Source organism: Manis javanica, chromosome 17 (genome assembly GCF_040802235.1).
Source record: "Manis javanica isolate MJ-LG chromosome 17, MJ_LKY, whole genome shotgun sequence".
NCBI classification, from domain to species: Eukaryota; Metazoa; Chordata; class Mammalia; order Pholidota; family Manidae; genus Manis; species Manis javanica.
Window position 1 is genome coordinate 49222701 of NC_133172.1, and position 23540 is coordinate 49246240.

General features: G+C 38.4%; 2 protein-coding genes across 2 annotated transcripts in view; both read left to right on the top strand.

Moving 5' to 3' along the window:
* Window positions 1-6522, top strand: part of NIP7 (nucleolar pre-rRNA processing protein NIP7) — an 82596-nt gene extending 76074 nt beyond the window's left edge. Inside the window, exon 6 of the transcript XR_012126527.1 lies at window positions 6394-6522. The gene's annotated coding sequence lies outside the window, so the exon portion shown is untranslated. The remainder of the gene's footprint in view (window positions 1-6393) is intronic.
* CYB5B (cytochrome b5 type B) overlaps window positions 1-22745 on the top strand; it is a 34999-nt gene extending 12254 nt beyond the window's left edge. Inside the window, exons 2-5 of the mRNA XM_017673405.3 lie at window positions 6394-6522; window positions 7051-7080; window positions 16755-16783; window positions 19067-22745. Of these exons, the coding sequence (XP_017528894.1) occupies window positions 6394-6522; window positions 7051-7080; window positions 16755-16783; window positions 19067-19157 (279 nt within the window). The 3' untranslated portion in view covers window positions 19158-22745. The remainder of the gene's footprint in view (window positions 1-6393; window positions 6523-7050; window positions 7081-16754; window positions 16784-19066) is intronic.
* Window positions 22746-23540: the final 795 nt, after the last annotated feature.

Sequence of the window (23540 nt, forward strand, 5' to 3'; positions counted from 1 at the left end):
AGTAATTTATTCTTCATTACAACACTCAACATGCAAATTACATTTAACTCCTATACAGAAATGATACCCTGCTACTTTCCTGGGACATTTAATCCAGACAGAATTATTCCTGGGCATCCTTTATCTGTGTCTCTCCCAGCAGCTGCCGTCTCTTCCTTCTGATAATGATATGTAAACTTATCCAGAATAATAACTGGGTCTTTAGTTCAACTGAGTGGGCAATACAGTACGGAGCCATTGGTTTTCTAGTGGATCTGATAAACTCTGAACTCTGGATCAAGAATCTCCCATTATTTAATCTATCTTTAATCATCCGGAAGGTACTTGAGAATCCTGCAGTGTCTCAGTGTCATCAATTTTTCCTTGACAGTATTAAGAGATACCTAAGATTTGCCAAGTCTGTTCTAGCACTGCATATTCACTCTGGAAAAGCATTTATTTGAATATAGTTTTGATACATTTGCTCTATATGTCATTCTGTAGCCTCAAAATGAACACTACAGTGATATTTGTTTTGCTTATACATGGTCCGTACATTTTCTATAATGAAATTGTTTTTGCAAAAGAAGTTATAAAAAATACTAGCACATAAATTAAATGTAAAAATAGAGGGTATTTGGATTTCAAGAAAATAGGAGTTTACTGTGATTTAGAACTCAGGCTGATTGCACATGATAATGAGTTGTGTAATTGGTAGTGTTTCTCCCAAAGGTTGAATTTTGCTAAGTTATTTTTTGTTATCACTAACTTGACTTCTTCCCTTTCTCTGCCTTTTATTTCTGCAGTCATCAAAAGGGAATTTTAAAGCATTTTAGAAACAGTTCCTTCCCTGTAAGTCACCCAGTACACAGTCCTCATTTCCTTTAGTTTCAAACATAAAGGGTGACCTGGCTCAGACAAAAATGATCCTTGCTTCATGCCCACCAGCTCATGTATTCACCTTTTTATTCTGAAAGGGTCTAGCTCAAATAAAAGTTACAAGGTTATGGGGCCACTCTGAGTTCTAATCCCTGCTTAGTCTTCAAAAAATAAGAGGTCTGCAATCCTTTTTTGAACATGCCTTCAAAGTAGAGGTCTTTGTCCTTGAGGTCCTGTTTGATGTCAGTTAGTGCCCACTGGTGATCTGTTAGCTTCAGAACATTACATTTTGTCTTCAAAGTTTTGTTGGTGTCTCTGTCTGCAGACGTGGCCAGAGGTGCTCCAGTCATCTGTTCCTACATCATTCTTGATTGGTTATTGGAATTATCTTGGCCTAGAATCAGAATAAATGCTCTGAAACCCAAATATGTAGCGGGAGTACCAGGCTGTAGAACGCACCAAGATGCAGCTAATGCGAGTAGTTTGATACCTTGCTGTGACGTAGGTTTCAAACAGTCCCTGGAGATAGGACTATGGTTGTGACAAAGCCTGAGAGTGTCATGTTGAGCCATCCACCAATAAGAATCACAAAGCATTATAATGTAAAGTAAGTGTGATAGACTGGGAGGATGTGGCTAAGTTTGTTAGAATTCCTCTCTCTGCCCCTTCCCTGTTATTGTTTGGCTCAATTAATATTTGATTATCAAACATATACTATTTTCATATTCCTGTGAGTTGCGTCCCTTTTCCTTTGAAGTCTCAGATCCCTGCCGCCTTTCCTTAGTTCAGGATGACATAGATGCCTCATTCTCCGTGGCTGTCTTTGGAACCCATGTCTATGGCTTCCCCATATGTACATCATTAAACTTTAGTTTTTTCCCTCTGTTAAAAAAAAAAATCACAGGGAGGACTTTTGTTACATTCCCTTCCATTGTGTCTTTGAGCGTGTATACTGAGGTCAGTCATAGGAGAAGTTGGTACTCTTTCCCTTTCTCTTTTAAAAAAATCCACCCTCTGGGTTGTTGAAGTAATATTTTCATATCAAGGGGGGACTGCTTGGGAACATAATTTCCATTTTCCCTGGGGACTCCGCTACGAATTAGGACTTAGCTAGGACTTAGCTGTCGGATCCTTGCTCCTAGATGAGCTTCCCGTCGGTTCGAGCAGCTTGGACCTGTAGTGGCCGAGCTGAGAGCCAGCCCTCCCGGGCCCCAGGGCTTCTCCTCCCTGGGTGTTGGGGCCTGGCCTCGGATTCTCCTCAGGGCCGTCCCCTGCCCCTCAGCCTGGGCTCTGCTGTGGCCTCAGGCCTAGGGCGCTCCCTCCAGCTGGGCTGACATTTGATTTTATATGGTATCTGAAATTGAGTTCTAAAACGGAAGCAAGGGTTCTCTGCAATCTTCTTGCTTGCTGTAAGCCGTCCTGAGGAAGGCTGCATTTTGGGATGAGTCACTGAACCTAGGGAGTTTGGGGAGCATTCTGACCTTCCTTGCCTCAGTGAAAGAAAGCAGGCTATGAAACACTATGTACTGTATTTATTGATTTACTTTTATAAAAACACAGAAACTTCATTTATCACTGCCTAGTATATAAAGTAGTAAGTATTCAATAAAAATTGTAGCATAATGACTGAATGAATAAAGGCAATGGGGTTTTATGCACCAAACTGTTAACTGGACTTATTTCTGTTACAGAACTATAGTTTACTCCTTATTCTTGTTTTTTCCAAACTTTCTACACAGTGGCAGGGGGAATATATATATATATGTTTGTATTTTAAAGTGCTGTAGTATTTATTTATTTATTTATTTATAAGTGGTAAGACAAGAGATTGGTGAAAATGAAAATACTTTGTAATTATAGTCATGTAGGTAAGTCATAAATGCAACCATTCCCTGAATTATTTCAAACTGCCAAGAAATTTTGTTATCATTTTACTATGAAAGGTGTCATAAGGTAAAAATTTCTTCCATAATTTAAATGCATTAAATACATTTAGAACAAATTGGGACACATTCCAAAACCTAATGGTCTACTATAGCTGAGAGGGTTCAGATGCAGTGACAGATGAGTGGCAGCTATCTTACTCTTGCTTTAAAACAGCATGCCTAAATCCTGGGATGGGGGACCCACTCACCGGGCAAATACCTCTTAGGAGACAAAAATAGGCATTCTCTTTATCCTCAGGGAGCTCATAGGCAGGTGACTCTGGGAGGTTACACTTAGAGGTTTAGTTGCTTCAGTTGAGTTCATCTTTAAAGTAGGGATAATAGTATTCCTGCTGCAAAGTTGTTATGAAAAGTAAGTGCTTCATATCATTACTTGGTATTTCAAAAATATAAATTTAGATACATCAAATAATCTAAATTCTAAATTTGTTAGTTGTAAGTAAATATTTGCTGAGTATTTAAATCAGGGACTGTACTAAATCTATATATATATATCATTTATCTACAATTACATGAAGAACATTATGTTTACTAGGCTCCCCTCTTCACCAAGTCCCACCCCCCCCACATACCCCTTCATAGTCACTGTCCATCAGTGTAGTAAGATGCTGTAAAATCACTACTTGTCTTCCCTGGGTTGCACAACCCTCCCTGTGCCCCCCATCCCCAACATTATACATGCTAATCGTAATGCCCCCTTTCTTTTTCCCCACCCTTATCCCTCCCTTCCCACCCATCCTCCCCAGTCCCTTTCCCTTTGGTAACTGTCAGTCCATTCTTGGGTTCTGTGATTCTGCTGCTGTTTTGTTCCTTCAGTTTTCTTTTGTTCTTATGCTCCACATATGAGTGAAATAATTTGGTACTTGTCTTTCTCCACCTGGCTTATTTCACTGAGCATAATACCCTCTAGCTCCATCCATGTTGTTGCAAATGGTAGGATCTGATTTTTTCTTATAGCTGAGTAATATTCCATTGTGTATATGTACCACATCTTCTTTATCCATTCATCTACTGATGGACACTTAGGTTGCTTCCATTTCTTGGCTATTGTGAATAGTACTGTGATAAACATAGGGGTGCATCTTTTTCAAACTGGGCTGCTGCATTCTTAGGGTAATTTCCTAGAAGTGGAATTCCTGGGTCAAATTGTATTTCTATTTTGAGCATTTTGAGGAACCTCCATACTGCTTTCCACAATGGTTGTACTAATTTACATTCCCACCAACAGTGTAGGAGGCTTCCCCTTTCTCCACAACCTCGCCAACATTTGTTGTTGTTTGTCTTTTGGATGGTGGCGATCCTTACTGGTGTGAGGTGATATCTCATTGTGGTTTTAATTTGCGTTTCGCTGAAAAGTAGCGATGTGGAGCATCTTTTCATGTGTCTGTTGGCCATCTGAATTTCTTCTTTAGAGAACTGTCTGTTCAGCTCCTCTGCCCATTTTTTAATTGGATTATTTGTTTTTTGTTTGTTGAGGTGTGTGAGCTCTTTATATATTTTGGATGTCAACCCCTTATCGGATCTGTCATTTATGAATATATTCTCCCATACTGTAGGGAGACAGTTCTATTGATGGTGTCCTTTGCTGTACAGAGGCTTTTCAGCTTGATATAGTCCCACCTGTTCATTTTTGCTTTTGTTTCCCTTGCCCAGGGAGATATGTTCATGAAGAAGTCACTCATGTTTATGTCCATGAGATTTTTGCCTATGTTTTTTTCTAAGAGTTTTATGGTTTCATGACTTACATTCAGGTCTTGATCCATTTTGAATTTACTTTTGTGTATGGGGTTAGACAGTGATCCAGTTTCATTCTCCTACATGTAGCTGTCCAGTTTTGCCAGCACCATCTGTTGAAGAGACTGTCATTTCCCCATTGTATGTCCATGGCTCCTTTATCGTATATTAATTGACCATATATGTTTGTGTTAATGTTTGGAGTCTCTGTTCCACTGGTCTGTGGCTCTGTTCTTGTGCCAGTACTAAATTGTCTTGAGTACTGTGGCTTTATAGTAGAGTTTGATGTTGGTGAGCGAGATCCCCCCCACTTTATTCTTCCTTCTCAGTATTGCTTTGGCTATTCAGGGTCTTTGGTGGTTCCATATGAGTTTTTGAACTATTTGTTCCAGTTCATTGAAGAATGCTGTTGGTAATTTGATAGAGATTGCATCAAATCTGTATATTGCTTTGGGCAGGATGGCCATTTTGACGATATTATTTCTTCCTAGCCAGGAGCATGGGATGAGTTTCCATTTGTTAGTGTCCTCTTTAATTTCTCTTAAGAGTGTCTTGTAGTTTTCAGGGTATAGGTCTTTTACTTCCTTGGTTAGGTTTATTCCTAGGTATTTTATTCTTTTTGATGCTATTGTGAATGGAATTGTTTTCCTGATTTCTCTTTCTATTAGTTCATTGTTAGTATATAGGAAAGCCACAGATTTCTGTGTGTTAATTTTGTATCCTGCAACTTTGCTGAATTCCGATATTAGTTCTAGTAGTTTTGGAGTGGAGTCTTTAGGGTTTTTAATGTACAATATCATGTCATCTGCAAATAGTGACAGTTTGACTTCTTCTTTACCAATCTGGATTCCTTATATTTCTTTGTTTTGTCTAATTGCCATGGCTAGGACCTCCAGTACTATGTTGTATAACAGTGGGGAGAGTGGGCATCCCTGTCTTGTTCCCAATCTCATAGGAAAAGCTTTCAGCCTCTCGCTGTTCTGTACTAAATAATTTTTATAAAATTATTTTTCAGGTAGGTAATACTTTACTTGCTAAAACAATTTCAAAGTGGCATACAGTGAAAAGTCTTCCTTCCACCCTGTCTCCCAGCCACCAGGTCCTTTTGAGTGTTTTCAGGGAGATTTTTTGCATATGTATGCATATATGTATCTGCTTTATAAAATCAGATGAGAGCGTATTATACAAGCTATACTTTCTGAGTGCAAAGTATTTCATCATATCATTATCTCATGTAATACTCACAATAGTAGTTAAGATAGATGATCATATAACCCACATTTTACTCATAAGGAATCTCAATTTCTTACTAACTTGTCTGGGGTCATATACCTTGTAAATTATAGATGGAATCTAATTCCTAGGTATAGGGGCAGTTATTTTGATAGTACTAACTAATTTAATCTTTCATTTGGAAGCCATTTCAAACTTAGAGAAAACTTGCAAGAACAGAATAAAGAAATCCGTCTACCCTTTGCTCTGAGCATCCACTCAGGGTTCTGTGGCTGCCCGAACAGGTTGGCAGATGGAGCCAAGCCAGTTCCTTCTGGTTGTTACATCTTTCACACCTTCAGTCTGGAGCTGTTCCCCAGTCTTTTTCCTTGGTTTGCACGACCTTGATATTTTTGGTGGTTGCAGGCCAGTCGTTTTGTAGAGTAGCTCTCAATTTGCAATTGCCCTAGGTTTCCTCACAGTTATACCAGTATTAGGCATTTTTGGCCAGAACATCAGAAGTTATGTTGCGTTCTTCCCATTGCCTCTTGTCAGGTGGCATCCATTAGGGGGGAAAGAGGAGTGTCTTAAATTAGTTTGCTTTTCAGAGAGCTGCCGCTCAGTAAATATCTTTTCCTTGTAGCATCCTGGCGGAGAAGAGGTCCTGATGGAACAAGCTGGTGCTGATGCCAGTGAAAGCTTTGAAGATGTAGGCCACTCCTCCGATGCCAGAGAAATGCTAAAGCAGTACTATATCGGCGATGTGCATCCGGTAAGAACCAACGGAGCTAGGAGAGCTTATGGAGAGGAAGCTACCGATCAGCCACAGAACATGAAGAAGGAATGAATTATTAAAGTGAAAATTCATTCAACCCAGCCACCAGGCTAAATTTTCTCTGAAATTAGCTAGCCTTACTGTGCTGAGATACAGCTTCTTGTCTGCAAAGCAGCACATGTATCTCTGAAAAGCTAAGGGAACTGAAGGGATTTTTTTGGACTGAGTGATTTTTGTAATGCAGCTAATAACATCGCTACCTGAAATAGTGGTTTGGTTATTCTTGCAAATTGTTTGCTAAAGGTAACTGTGGATTTTTTAAACCATGCGATTCTATCAAGAGACCCTTATATGCTCAAAATTGGGAAGGGGGATGGGGAGAAGATAATACCCTTCTAAAGACCCTGACATGTCCCAGGGAATTCACTGCAACCAGAATGTAGTCTCATGTTCCAAGGTTAGAAAAAGCACACAGAGTTCATTTGGATATGTCTTAAAATATTACTGTTTTTCCTGTCTCAACAGAATGACCTTAAACCGGAAAGTGGTAGCAAGGTAAGGAGTCATCTGTTTTTCTTGTGTGTTTCAAGTGTTTATTTCTCTGTGTATTCAAATAGAATTGCTTTTTTAAAAACTTAGCTTAACAAGAGAAGTGTTTACTTTTCTCCCAAGCAAAAATCCTATTTTTCAGGAATTTGGACTCAGTACCATCTCAGGAAAAAAAAAAATAGCTGAGTCTTGAACAATAGGAAACATTTTGTTAATGCTTCTATTTGCTTCTGAAAAAAACTGAAACTCTAAAGCCATGCCCTGTATGGTTTTGAAAGAAATTACTTTATGGGTTCAGTTGTAGAAAAATATTTCTTACTCTTGTGTTAAATAGTACAGGTGATAATAATTGCTTCTGTGTTGGAATTGAAATTGGAAGATTGATTTTCTCTTACAAGTTGTAGACGAAGTTGTAGAGTGAAGTAACTGACAAGAACAGGCCTTTTTTCTGTCTGCTTCCCAAATGCACTCCTATTATTCTGCAGGCTCAATAGGCCTATACTCCTCCCTTTTACTCAATAATACAGCAAAAATAGAAGATTAAATATTTGAAAACCTTAATGTGCACCACATAACATTCCAGGAAGAAAATCTGAAAGCCTTTTTGCTTCCCACAAGCTGGGTGATTAGTCTCCCCTATTCCCTCATGGTTTTCCTTGACTTCTGTCCTTCACAGAGCTGTTATACATCCCTCTGACTTAACTAACATCAACCTTGAACATTTTTTCCATCCTCCACACTTACTGCTTCCCTTTCCTCACTGAACTGGGATTTCTGAACACGTTTGACACAGCAATTAAAGTTGGCCTATATGCATGAATTTCTTTCAATGTGAGATTGCTCGATGTTGTCTGCCACCAGCTGCCCCGTAGTCCAGAGTGTTTATGTAAATTGACTTTTGCATCTTGCTGTACTCTTCTACTTGGAGCTGTTGAATTGTTTATGAAGGGGGATGAAATGGTTCTTTAAATGCTTTGTGAGCACTGTCAGTTAGTTCGTCCTCTCTTCTTAATACATGCACTATCCGCCTTGAATCCGCACTTACCTAATGATGGTAAAATTTGAGCTGAGCATGGCCTTGCTTAGTATATTGAACATGTCTGAAAAACACTGCTCTCAAAGGTCAACATTTGTTCAAGGGATGCACCTTCTATCTAGGAGCTATAGCCCACTTTTGCACAGCAACTGAGAGCATCCTTTATATTAAAATAATAAACTAATTTTGGAATTAAAATGTCTAGAAGTCTCCAAATGGCTTCTTGTTGCTGTTTTTGTTCCTTGATAGTGCAGTATGTAGTTAGGACCGTTCTTAGGAAGAGAAAGCAGTATTTCTCAAACTCTGTTCCTTGTACCACCTATACTGGAATCTCTTGGCATGTTTTCTGAAATGTATTTTTCCTGGGCTTCCACTACTAACTCCTAATCTCTGGAGGTGGGACTTGGGAATTTACAATTAAAGTAACCCAGGTGGCCAAGCCCCAGACATTTTGCAATGATATAACCATCTTTTCATTTGAAAATTTAGGGAACTTGACTTCTCTTCTGCGGAAAGCACTCTCTGCCTTCTGTAAGGCCAAAGCATTAATTAGAGATGTGTCAGCTAAATTAAAACTACAAAGAAATTAACACAAAGTTCACTTCATTAACACCTTGGACCTTTTGGAAGAAACACAAGGTGTTAGCTCACCAAGTTGTATAGCAATTTAGAAGTCTCCAAATGTAGTTTGGCTCCTGCCTGGTTAAGCGGTGATTAAAGGCAGTGTTTTCTAGGCTCTGTTTACTTCATGTCCATTGTACCCAAAGGACAGTCTCCATTAGTAGAATCTGGTTACTGTTCCTAGTCACACTGCTGTACTTCAGTCAGGCAAGGAAAACCTTTGGGAAAAGGTTCAAGACCACACCTACATAGGTTGCCTTAGAACTGTAGTCCAACCCGATTTCAGTACCAGGAAGGAATTCTTGATCCTGCAGATTTACTAAAAAGTAAATCTGAGATTTTAAATAGGAGCTTTGGTGTCTAGGGTATGGGTGTCTCCTCTCCTCTTACTTTTTCTTCCTTCACTACAAAGAAATTAACACAAAGTTCACTTCATTAACACTTTTCTTCTCTTCTGGTTAAAGGTTTGTGAACCTCTATGAAGAAGTGACTTTTTTGAACCTATTTGAGAGGGGCTTCTGCCCTGTGGGACAGAGTTTTCATTTTCTTCTTTCTCTCTTTCTCTACTCTTCCTCTCCTCCCTCCACAGCTCCTATCTCTTCCCTGCCTGAAACTACCCCACCACACACATATTTTTTTAAAAGCCACCCAAAACATGCTATTCCAGAGTAAACGAGGAGCCTTTTCCCAGTTTCTTTGAAACTACCTTTCATACTGCATTTGCTACAACACAGGTAAATAATTGATGGTCACCATTGTTTTCTTGTTAGGTTGATAATGCCTGAGGTTCAAGGCCCTGAAATATTACAATACTAAAACTTAAAAGCTTAGAAACTACAGATCTGGTAACAGATGTTTTCCTTGTCTGCTTTAGTCAGAGGTAACTAGATAGCATTAAAAACCTTATTGTCTCTGAACCTCTTCCTCACTGGATTAGTCCGCATGCTGAGACCATCAATCCACTGTTCATATTTGAGTTAACATTTTTCCAGTTTGCTTGGGGTTATGGAAACTCACCTTGGAAACAGCCTTCATGTTTTCTGTGCCATTTGGCCTGCCTACCTACCATCCTGCAAGTAACCTGGACACGTATCTGGGCCATGAAGTCTCTTTCTTGATTATGCATTTACCTCTTGGTTAGTTAGCTGTTTTATCTTATCACTGAATCTGCCATCAGTTCAGGAGATAAAGTACTTAAAAATGCTAACCTGGCAAAAAAAAGTGGGCACCAGTTCCTTCATTTATTCAGCAGATACTATCTAGGTGACAGTTCAGCTACTTCACTAGCCAAAATTCATTACTATGCATAGACCCACTAACTTGAACATTATCCCACTCAGATGTTCTGAATGTTGTACCGGTAAAAAGGCAAATAATACAAAAAGTGTACTATAAAAACTGACTCCCGCCCATCCCCAACTCTCAAGTCTCCCAGGTCCCCTTCCTCAGAAGTAGCCAGCTGTTTGTTTACTCTTCCAAAGAGATTCAATGCGCAGATAAATATAAATAGGTGGGTGGATTGATCAGTTGATCAGCAGGCAGACCAGCCATCCCTTCCTTTTAAAAAACAGCTTAGACACTGTTCTGTACCTAGCTTCTTTTCACTTATCTGAGTGATTATTCCTTATCAGTTCATAAATTCTTCCTCCTTTTTAATAGATATTTAGTATTAGATAGACAAAAATTTTGATGAGACAACATTTCCCATAACAGGATGTGATCTTCTTTTTGTTTTTAAACAAATGACTGTGTTCATCAAGGCTTAATAGGTTTTTAAAAATTTTTTATCTTAACTTTTAACTTTTGAAATCTAATAAATTCCATGTATGTTAGAAACAATCTGTAAATTGCATTTCATGGCAGATATATTTTTTCTCCCAGATACTACTGACTCTTGTTTTTTATGCAGTTTTCTATTACACATACATAAAGTAGACACACATAATATTGAGTTTACCTTCTTTTTTATGGGAAACTGAAAAGAATGCATCTTTTGTAATTATGGGATGTAGTTAGCTGGTTGCATCATACCAAAAATTCCCTTGTAAGAATTGTTTAATATTCCTATCATACCTGCAATGTAATTTATTAATGTTTGGGATGGGTATACAGATGCCCTTTAGATGAGTAGTGATTGTGATTTGCCAAGAAATTTGTGTAGTGGTTTCATTGTTCCCTGGTTTTACCTAACATTTGTATTTTGTAACATAATACTTTGAAATAAAGTATAGAATGTAATGGCAAAATCACTCTTTTTTTTTTTCTTTTGGTACCATTAATATAAAATCACATGAACAACACTGTTGTTACTAGATTCCCCCCATTATCAAGTCCCCACCACATACCCCATTACAGTCACTGTCCATCAGTATAGTAAGATGCTAGAGAGTCACTACTTGTCTTCTCTGTGTTGTACTGCCTTCCCCGTGCACCCCTCTACGTTATGTGTGCTCATCGTAATGCCCCTTATTCCCCTTCTCCCTCCCTTCCCACTCCCCCCCGCTAGTCCCTTTCCCTTTGGTAACTGTTAGTCCATTCTTGGCTTCTGTGAGTCTGCTGCTGTTTTGTTCCTTCAGTTTTTTTCTTTGTTCTTATACTCCACAGATGAGTGAAATCATTTGGTACTTGTCTTTCTCCACCCGGCTTATTTCACTGAGCATAATACCCTCTAGGTCCATCCATGTTGTTGCAAATAGTAGGATTTGTTTTCTTCTTATGGCTGAATAATATCCCATTGTGTATATGTACCACATCTTCTTTACCCATTCATCTACTGATGGACACTTAGGTTGCTTCCATTTCTTGGCTATTGTAAATAGTGCTGCGATAAACATAGGGGTGCATATGTCTTTTTCAAACTGGGATCCTGCATTCTTTGGGTAAATTCCTAGAAGTGGAATTCCTGGGTCAAATGGTATTTCTATTTTAAGTTTTTTTAGGAACCTCCATACTGCTTTCCACAATGGTTGAACTAATTTACATTCCCACCAGCAGTGTAGGGGGCTTCCCTTTTCTCTGCATCCTCGCCAGCATTTGTTGTTCCTATTCTTTTCTATGTTGGCCATCCTAACTGGTGTGAGGTGATATCTCATTGTGGTTTTAATTTGCATTTCCCTGATGACTAGCGATGTGGAGCATCTTTTCATGTGTCTCTTGGCCATCTGGATTTCTTCTTTGGAGAACTGTCTGTTCAGCTCCTCTGCCCATTTTTTAATAGGGTTATTTGCTTTTTGCTTGTTGAGGTGTGTGAGCTCTTTATATATTTTGGATGTTAACCTCTTGTCAGATATGTCATTTACAAATATATTCTCCCAAATTGTAGGATGCTTTTTTGTTCTGCTGATGGTGTCCTTTGCTGTACAGAAGCTTTTTAGCATGATGTAGTCTCATTTGTTCATTTTTTATTTTGTTTCCCTTGCCTGAGGCAAAATCACTCTTGAAGACAAAATACCCTTTGCTTAGGAATCTCTGAAGATTAATGTTGTCTCCTTATAAATGCTTAAATAGAAATGATGTATAGTTTTGCAAAATGGTGTCAGAAGGACAAGGAAACATCCTTTTCAAATCAGCTCTCCAATGTTATAACAAGTTTTTATTTCTTTCATCCTAGTAGAAATTATTCTGGGTGTTTTTAATTGTTTTCTTTGGTGATGTCTCAGATATCCAATTACAGTGGGTTCTTAAGTTGTACAGAAATTTGTTTAGTGGGTATTTTTTTACCTTTAAATTTTGCCCTTATCTACAGGGAAATATTTCTTGCATGATGGGCCACCTCTAGGGATATATGCTTTACAAGACAGTAATTAATAAACTGTGTTCTCATCCAGAAAGAAATTTTAGTACATTGGAACTTTATGAGAAGGCTGTCTGCAAGGTCCACAGTACTGGTCCTGTCATGGTTAGAAGTATAAAATGTTGAAATCATGTACTTCAAGTACTCAAACTTCTTAGGTTGTAAGATGAACCTAATCCTAAAGTTCATATGAGTCATATAGCTCATGCTGTAAAGTCTGTTGTATGGTAGGGGGAAATCCTTTCCAGTAGTGTTTGAACCTAAAGTTCTCAGGTTGTTTTTTATTTTGCTGGCCACATAGATACCAGAGTGTTCTTTAAAAAGCTGCAAAAATTGCCACACTGCTCACATACTCATTAAATTTGCTAATGGCATCCTGTGTCTTAAAATCCACTTCTTCCAATTTTAAATACTTGGAGTCCCCTTGGAATAGCAAACATCCATTTTAGGAATTAAAACATAAGCTTTTTATATACCTTGTGGTATTTTCCCCTTTCATTTAAATTGCTGAAAGTCTAAATACAAACTATGCTGAAGATACATTTAGCATGCCCTGTCTGTGTATTTTACTGCATCATCATCATAATTCTTTTTCATAAACAGATTTCATAGTGAAACTACCCCAACTGAATCCCCAAATCCCTTCCCATATTTGCTAGTTACTGTCTTCCTTCTTTCCTTCCTTCCTTCCTTTCATGGCATTTCCTTGTCATTCTTTTAACCGTATCAGAGAGGGTCTGCCAATGGTGCAGTGCCTCTCTGGAAGCGCACAGCTTGTGTGCCTGGTGTGAGGGAGGAAAATCTCCACGTGGTGCTGCTCCTTTAATCTCCCTAGATGGGGGAGAGTGGCATCTCCTTCTCCCGTTAGAAGGCTGTTAGAAGGCTGCCCTGAAGTTTTGCTCAAATGCCTTTGGGTCAGCAAATTGTGTTGAATTCATTGATTATGACTTTAGAATTTAAGTTCCTCTGGTCTGAGCCTTTTATTTTACCAGTGGGGAAATTACAAGTGATTTAGCATTGAGCTTGAAGATACTAGATAAAATTTCAGTTGTGAGCAGCTTTATAAAACTGTTAATCAGGTATTATGAAGTATTTCCTTTTAACCTACAAAGTCTGTGTTTAGTTTTTATGTATATATAAAATCAGAGTAGCCTGAAAGCAATTTGGCTGTTTGGAAGTGTGTTCCAGACTCCTCAGAGAATGAAGAACCATGCATATTGATTACTTCTTAGGCTTTTGGTAGAAGAACTCTGGATTTGATCTGCTGTCTTGTAACTAGAATCATAAAGTATTGCAGTTACTCATTTCCATGCCACAGATTGAGAGCAGTCACTGTTCTCCTGTCCCAAAGTCTGCATGTAAATTAAAATGTGGGCAAGAACAGAATCAGCCAGATGTGCCTGAATACCCAAAAGGATAAGTTAAAGTGAATCATAAACTGTAGAAATTTTGCCCAAGCATCCACTAGATTCAGCCCAGAGCTTTGGAGTGAAAATGAGACTTCTGCAGAGAGACACCAGACTGAGGCGGGGGACGAAGCCCTTGCATTAATAGAACCTGTTCCTTTTTAATTTTGTTAAATTGAAAATAACTTACTTAGCTTCTTTCCAAACTTGGCTGAGGTGCTTGGCTCCTAAAAGCAGTGGCTTACCCGACCCTTTCGTTATAGCTAATTAAATGCAGAGTCACCGTTGTTTGGCGTTTGCTTGGCTGTCAGTATCCTAAATAGAGGAGGTGCCTCTTCCTCTTCGCTTTCCTCCAGTGGTAGGGCCGTTGGTGTTTCTGCCTCCAGGGATGGACTGATCTTTACTTATTTATTTTTGTTATTAAAGTATCACTGATACACAGTCTTACGAAGGTTTCACATGAACAGCAAAGTGGTTTCAACATTCACCCATATTATCAAGTCCTCACCCCCTGCCCCGTTGCCGACGCTGTCTATCAGCACAGTAAGATGCTATAGAACGGGCGGACTGATCTTAAAACGGGTTGAGGTACCTGGTTTTAAAAAAAGCATGTCTATTTTTAATTTTTTACTGCTTATTAGAAACTATCTCAGTTGCAGTATAGGACGGTCTTGGTTCTCTCTGGTCCCTCCGCCCTCTTTCTTTAGATGCTTACCGCATTATCTGAGGCTCAGTCTAGTGAGCACATGTCCAGAGCTTTTGGTTATAGAAGAGGCTAAAAGCTGAAATCTATAGAATCCATTTATATGAATTACATGGTATTTAGTTACAGATTAAACATCCTAATATATTTATGCTATAATACTCTCATGTAAGCCTTTCAGATTATCCACTTTTATACTGTGTTTTTTGTTCTATAAATCATTGATAGTATGTGGATAAAGCATAAAGACAATGGACATTTTATGATGGAATTCAATTATTTCTTAGTTATTATGGTGGAATATTTTAAAAGGCAACATTATAAATTATTTCAGCCATCACTACCGATACCACCACTACCTTCCAAACTTGTAAAATATTTGTTGTATTTCTCAAAAGATTATCCTATAATACACTTTAGCCTGATTCATACTATTCTAGTGGAAGTGTCCTGGATAACAGTAATCATCCAGGTCTCAAAGAAGTGTAGTAATATATTAATATGGTTTACCTGAAATTTTTTATGAGAGGTCTTATTTGCCTATAGGCTAATTTTCACGTTTGGGGCATGTATTCATTTGCATGCCAGTGTTTTGGATATATGAAGTTAAAACTCATTTCACAGTCTGCTCTAAAGGATCTAGGCCAGTATATACACTTTTTTTGAAAATTCTTAGAATTTACTGAAAATTGTAGTTAAACAGTTGATATTCTGTGTTCACACCCTGGCGTACTTCTACATATTGGCAAAGATATTTTGGGCAGCAGTAATGTGCTGATGGATATTGTCCTCTGGCAGTAAGTTAGCAGGCCTTTTGTACTCTATAGCTAATTAATGGAATCAGTAACTTTATTTGATATTTATTTAAATTGATTAAAAATTTTTAATAACAGCTCTATTAAGATATAATTCACATACCAGTTCACCTATTTAAGATGTGCAAATGAAGATTTTTTTTGTATATTCATTCACAGGATTGTGCAACCATGATCACAGTGCATTTTGGAGCATTTTCATCACTTGAAAAAGAAACCCCATAACCATTATCAATCATTTCCATTTCCCTCCAACTCCTCTGGCCACCCAGCCCTGGGAAACCACTGATCTACTTTCTGCTTATAGATTTGCCTATTACGAGCAATTCATATGATATTTTGAGTAATATATAATTCACTTTTAGTAATTTCAAAAGTTCTCATTTCCTGTAATTTGTTTTGAATAATCTCGAAAGTCCATGCCTTGAGTACTTTTTAAATCTTGTTGTGGACTGATATGTAGTCTTTTGTATCTGTCTGCTTTCACTTAGCATAATATTTTCAGGGCTCAGCCATGCTGCAGCATGTATCAGTACTTCATTCCTTTTTATTGCCAATTTTTTTTTTGCTATATTCAAGATTCCTTTATTGTCTCAGCATGATTGCTATAGTTCCAGCCATCATATCCACATTCCAGGTGGGAACATTTATAAAGTTTCCCTCTTAGAAGTTCCAACTATTTAGATGTCTACATCTTACACTTTTTAATATTTCCTAACAGGGTCCATGCCAAAGTGTTGTGTTTAAGTTTTGTTTTAATGTTGGTATTTTCTTTCCCTTAATCTCATTCTTCCTTTCGCATTGTGAAATTAGCACAGAGGTCTTTAATCCTTATGATTTCAGAGAGCAAACTAGTTCATTTCTATAAGCCAAAAGCAATCACCTGCATGTTCTGGAGCATTTCAGTTGGTCTGTATGTTACAAAAGTTATTTTTTTTTAATGTTTTTAGAAAAAAGGTAATTTTAGCTACTGCCAGAGGCAAGCCTAGCTGAGCCAGACATACCATTGTGACTACAAATTAGTCCACCTAATATAGTTTGTGTGGATAGCATTTTTTAACATCTAAAAAGAGTTTAGGTCATTCCTCTATGCTTTCATGAATGGTTCTTCACTAGGGAATACCAATATATTATTGGAAATAGAATTCCCAGTCCTCCAATCACGTACAGATTTTTAAACATCAAATTGCGTGAAAGATGAAGTTCTGTTATTAGCCACATAGTTTATACAGATGTTCAAGATTAATATACTCTGTATTAATTTTCTTTCCTTTGTTTGTTACTTTCTAATATGCGTCTTTTTCAGGACCCTTCGAAAGATAACACGTGCAAAAGGTTAGTATCCCCTTAACGGACTTCCTTTTGCTAAACATAATATTTGGCAAGAGATTTCTTCTATAAATATACACGTGTAATGTAACTTAAGAGTAGAGCTTGACAGCTAATTCTTTTTTGGCCAAAATCATTACAAATTCAGTACCTTCTTAGCATTAGCAAGATTAAGTTTTACAGTTTTAATCATTCTGAGTAATCTCAAAAGTTCATGCCTTGAGTCTTTAAATCTTAGAATTTTAAAGAATTTTAAAGAACACGTGCTTAGCCACATGTTCCAAAAGAATTTGAAAATATAAACCAAAAACTTGAAATGGAGTTATGGTATACATAAAATTGAGTAAGAATTAATAGACTACATAAAAAATTCCTTCAAATCAATTTTTTAAAATAATTCAGAATATTAAAAAAAACATGGAAATAAGCATGGTACAGAAGAGGAAATCCAAATATAATACAAACTCATGAAAAGAAGGCTTAATTTCATTTGTCATCAGAGAGCTGCAAATTGAAATTGTAGGGTGTATCTCACACCTACCAGATGGGCAAAAATGAAAAATTCTGAAAATAAGAGGAGTTTGTTTAGGAAGTAGACCTCCAGAATTCTTAGGCCCTATTAGGGGACTGTAAATAGTAACAGTCACTTTGGAAAACATTTTGCATTATCTCGTAAATTTGGCAACATGAATAAATTTTGACCCAGCAGCAATTCCATTTCTAGGACTATACCCACGAGAACTGTGTGCACAGGTGTACAGGAAACACGTACAAGAACGTTCATAGCAGCAGCACTCAAGATGTTAAAATACTGGAAACAACCCAAATAACCATCCATTAATAAAATGAAATTCATTCTGCTTTATTCATACAGTGGAATACTACAAGGCCATAAAAATAAATGAATCACAACTACATGTAATAACCTGAATGAATCTCCAAGAAGAGAGCTCTGTCTTATGGCCAGGAAGTTATTGTTGAACCTAAATCTACTTTGGTGCAGCATAAATGCATCCCCTCTGTTTCTGCTCTCCCTGGCAGTTAGGTATTGCAAAGGAGTATATGGAGAGTACTGGTAGCCAACCATCCTCAGTCTTTTGTACTGAAAAATTTGTCAGTGTTTTCTCAGGAACCCTACTTTTGAACTCTTTTGTCCCTTGCGGTTGCTCTCCCGGGTACCTGATGTCATTACTCCTGTGGGGAGATGACCTGCAAAGCTTCCAAGTGCCATAGAGTTGTTGTGCATGCCAACTTGCTCGTTTTTTTAAGCCAAGCTACCTGGCTGACATTCTAAACTTGTCCAGAGCAGCTTCCTGCCATACTTAAATGTATAAAGTACTAGGCATGTTTAGGCAAAGAGAATTATTTTTATTGAACCTCAGCTGGTTTCATTGGCTTCAAAACCCTTTAATACCAAGACTGCATATGCCTTGAATTGAGGGGCAGCCTGGGTCTTTTGGGTCATTGGGAAGAGTTACGCCTTAAAACTAGCAGTGCTAATAAGCTCTACTAGAGAAGAATAATTATTGTAAGGAGAATGATGACTGTCCTGAAACTCAGGGAAAGTCTTTTACAGGACTCGTGTGAAGCCAGCTGCCATTCACTGAACCTTATTAGTCTAATAAACTATCAGTATGTTCTGTGTGTGGTGTGTCCCTTTACTGGTGTCCAAACTTGAATTTACGAGGATGGGTTTGGACTCAAGACTGCTTGACTCACTCTACTTTGTGATTTTTGGGTGCAAAGCTCGTCTTTCCTATGTATAAAATGAAAACAATGGTCACGCTTATTTCATAGGGTTGTTGTGAGGATTAAAAATTTAAAATATATGTGAGGCAGATATAATATTACCAGTAGTTGTATCAGATGTTATTACTTCTAAATTTATAATTACATGTGTAAAATGGTGGCTTTTTCCTACTTAAAAGTATTAATTGTAGAATATGTGAAAAAACACAGAAGAAAAATTTAAACTATCTGTAAATCCTATAACCCAGAAATAACCACTATATGTCTTTGTAAAAACACAGAGGTGTGTATGCGTGTGTATATATGATATGGTACCATACTATACATTCTGTTTTTAATCTTACAATTATCATTTAATATTGTCACTCCAGTCCAAATATTTGTCTTTCAAACTACTGTGTGATAAAAGCATTTACATTTCCCAGAGTAAATCAAAACCCATTGCTCATAAAAATATTAAAATGTGGATGTTGAAAAACAGCGAGCGTTTGGTATAAAATGTTCATGACTTTTTTGCTTCCTCCCACCCCCCACTTCTAGTTGCTGGTCATTCTGGATTTTCCCCATCATAGGCGCCATTCTGTTAGGTTTCCTGTATCGTTACTACACATCGGAAAGCAGATCTTCCTGAGGCGACCTTGGTGAAGTCTGGAAAGCAAATCCACTGGGAGTGAAAACTAGAGACTTGTGTGGAGGCTATGGCGGTGGCCTCTCCTCGAATCCTGCCGGTTGTATTCTTCCCCCTTGCAGCCCAGACCGTCGGCCAGACCTCCTGCTCAGACCTGGGGCCAGTCGTCTTCATTTCTCAGAGCCTTACTCCCAAAGCACCTGCTGACTGTTGTGTCCTCGCCACGTTTCCTCTCTTCACCTGTTTCCACGAGCACTTTTACATTTCAGAACTGCCTTTTTATAATTAACAATCCGTATGTCCTGGTGACATTACCCTTTGGTAAGGATGCCTGCTTTCCAATCCTTTGAATGCCCGTTAGATGTTCTTAACAGGCTTAAGCACACTCTGATTGTGAAGCTTTTCTTTGTCCATTTGTCTTTTCAGGAAGTATATTTTTAACTATTGGCTTAATTCTATTACTTACCATAAGGGGTTTATTAATTCATGAATTAAAGTGGCACACCTGTGACTTAAACCACAGCTGCCGAATGATCTTGTTCCTTGTTTGTATTTGTGAAAACTAGGAGCTCGGTCATCACCTGCCTCCCCGCCGAGCTGGTGTGGCAGTTAACTCTCGGCACCCCCGCAGTCCGCCAAGGGTTTCTGGGCATTCGGTGCTTCCCTTTTATTTCTTGGGAGTAGAGAGAAATGGGGAAAGGGACACATGAATTGGGGTGACAGGGCGAACTCACAGTAATCTTGGTTTTGAAAAATACTACTTTAGGACAGGAATCTAGAAAAAGCACCAAAGATTTCATTCTTTGGCTTAGCACTAGTTTCTAACCATCTTTTTTTCTTTCTTTCTTTTTTTTTTTTGCCCTATCTTTTATTGGTAAAATAAATTTATAATTATGTCTTTGGAGCTTTGCCAGGGCTTTTTGCTGCTTTTTAATTTATTGATAGACAATGTTTTTGTTCCCCATTCTTTAAAAATAAGAGACTCCAAATTGATCAAAGATAAAGTTTTTGATGTTTGGTTTGCCCCAGTAAAATAACTTACATTGTAAAGTGTCATTTGAAAGGGGGAGATCTTGGCAAGTGAATGTTTTCCATCTCATCTGTATTTTACCTCCATGGCTCCCAATTTGTGGTTTTGTTGTTCTTCCATTGAGAATAAAAAAAGCTGGTAGTTTTTTTCTCCTTGGACGAGTGTTTCATTGAGGCAGATTATTGTTGAGAATTATGCTACTGTTTCTTCTTGGTCCAAGAATTTTTCTGGCATATTTGACTTCACTTTTTTCCCCTTGGAAGCACCTGAGGAGACAGTACACTGGCTGTTTCCTGCCGGCCGCTGTTTGTGGTGATTTTTCTCCCCATCCTCTAAGGATTACCAGCCCACCTCTGAGCCGCTGTCCTGTGCAGCAGGGGGCTGCTTGGTTGTGGAGAAGGACCAGCGGCACCGCTCAGTGTCTCTGCCCCCTTCCAGGTTGCCAGGGGCTTGGCAGGGCGGAAACCGCCTAGCAACCAGCATCTGCCCTTGCAAACTGAGAAAGAGTGCAAGCCGAGGTCTTACATCTGTGATTTAGCAGTGGAGTGAGTTCAGAATTCATCAAAATAACACTAACCTTGTATTTGTACACTTGCATATGACACTATGGAATTATTTGGGGGGGATTTCTGGCTGACTTTTTATATATCTGGGCTATGGGTATAGTCAAGCTTTTATCTTTAGAAAATGTTTTGTATGTGTTGTAAGGTGTCACTTTGAGACGGTTTATTGGGGAAAAGTGTTTGGGTATTATGTAACAAAAGTGGAGTGACTGCTGATGCTTCTCCCATTCAAAGACACAAGAAAGGGTTGCCTTGATGAGAATTGGTATATAATTGCTATAGTGATTAAGTTGCATGATTACATGGGGCCACACTGGGATAGAAGTAAAGAACAGAGGAGTATTGAGGAGCTGGAAAGGGAGCATTCAAGCTAAAAGTAACCCAGAAGAGAACTTGGATCAATTAAAAGTGTGTTGGCAGTCTCCAAAATTGAATGAAAACCATCTGGCTTATGAGAAACGTTTAAGAACAATAGTCTTAAGGAAAAAATTGGTGTTTTGGTATTTTTTAGGGTAAACAGCAATGAAAAAAGTGTGTTTTTTCTATTTCATATTAGTCTTCTGTTTATATCTGGACTTGTTTTCACTCAGAGCCAGGAAAAGATTTTCAGACTTTGTCTCTACCATCCATGAAATCACTCCAGTACCCAGGGCGTCTTGATCTACTGTTAATGTGATGTCACTTCGTATTATAAAAACCACTTGTAGGTCTATTTACTATTACTCTGCTGCCTACATAAACAACCAGGTGAAAGGTAGAGCTTGTGTGAGAGCTTGCAGCAGTTTTTCTAAACAGTAAAGTAATCTAGCATAGTAACCAGATTCATCAGAAAGGACTTTGGTTTGAGGACGTAGAGACTCAAGTTCTTGGAACAGTCCTGACATTGGTAGGTCATAAAAGTCCCTCTGAGAGCAAGTGAAACCAGTCGCTGCTGGCTCCCTGTGCCAGCTGGAGCTGGTCTCTGGGGTGCTCAGTAGTTTATCCCCAGGGAAGGCTAGCTGCTGTTGCGCCCCGTTCCGTACACATACCGGCTGGAGATCGCAGGAGGAGAGGAGGGAACATTAGTGCTGCTAAAGTAGGGATGTTTGTGCCGAGTCTCCTAGCCCATGTCTCTTAGGAACTGGTTTTGGTTTCCACATGGCTTCTACATTTGTAAAGACAGGAAAGTTCCAGGAGGACAACAAAGTTTATACTGTGTTTAGTTCTTACGCAACCGCTTAGGCAGAAACAAAATAATTGGAACCTCTAATTTGAGCCTCTAAAATTCTTTTAGCAGTTGTCACAAGTGCTTATGTCGTGAAATTAAGAGCATTGTTGCATTTATAGTTAATTCTGATAAGGAGCAATGAAAAACGCTCTACAGACCATTACTTAACACATGTCAGTAGTTATGGTATCTCGTGGTTAAAATCTCAAGTGATGTCTATCTGGCTGCATTCCATTTTAGGAGATTGGAAAGCAGAACATGAATGTTCCTTATGTCCTTCCCCAGGAGAAATGGATTCAGACATGTCTCGTTTCAGTAAGTGATTGATTTTCTTTTTGAACCATCTCCTTCTGTTGCTAAGTATCACAAGACTAGTGGGGAGTTGAGTCCCATTTGGCTCTTGTGCTCTGGAAGAGCCCGGTTTGGAGTTTGTGGGGTGATCTCACAAATCCACGGCAGGTCCCAGGGAGAGAGACGCATTTGTCAGGTTACCTCCTCATTATCTAGCATCTTACTCAGTGAGTTTTAGGAGTTGCGCTTTGCCTGCACTTATATTCTACATTTGCCACTTGGGCAAAATATTACTGTGGTTTTTACTTCTTGTACTTCACCCTCAACTATGAACAAGGAATATTATTAACATTCCTTTTGTGTATTCAGTAATGGAGTTTGTTTACCTATTTTATTTCAGCATATTTTGAACAAAGATCTTTGTCTCTTTCTGCTGGAATGTGCACACAGTGAATGTTTGTTAGAACCACACACAATAAAGATACTGTTTTGCTTTTCTCGCTCTGACTCCAGTTTCTTAAAAAAAAAAAAAAGATTTTTTTTTTCTTTTAAGTAGTGTTGGTTCTGTATTCGTGAGGTGTTCTGAAAGAAAAGAATTTGAAGAGCATAAAAGCCCCCTGTATCTGCACAAACCGTCAGGTGTGGCCTGAGGGGGTCTGTGGCTTCTCCGGATTCTTGCTGCTCTTTCCTGAGGTTCTTGGGGCTCATTTGATAATCGTAAGAAGCAAAAATCACGACTTTGCTGTATTAGTGGATGTGAAGCAGACAAGTTGGGAGTTCTGTTTTTACTGAAACCCTCTGGTAAAGAGAAGCCAGTTCAATGTAATAATAGTTTGTTATCTGCAATGCCAGTCTTTAAATAATTGTTTTTCTTGGAAATAGCTACACTCTTGGGGAAAATTAAACATCGAGATGGAAGTTCTAGTGACTGTGTTAATAAAACAAGGGAAATAAACCATTTATATAATTACCTTTGAAACACCCTGACAGCCTTCTCATTAGGGCTTGGTTACTTCACTATCACATGAGCTGAGGGTTACTAACAGAAAAGGATAGTCCCATTCTTATTACCAGTGTCTGCATCTAATGATGAACCTTCAGCCCTAATAATCCATATCACCGCATTCTCCCTGATGCTGAGTACTGGGCAGGTGCTCCACAACTCGTGGTTGATTTCTGAAAACTGAGGTAGAAAATTGTGGTTCCAGTTAGGAAAATTAAGGGAAGAAATACCTACACAGTCTGCTCAATTGTTGGTAATTGTAGACATCGTGGGTATCCTAATGTTAATTAGC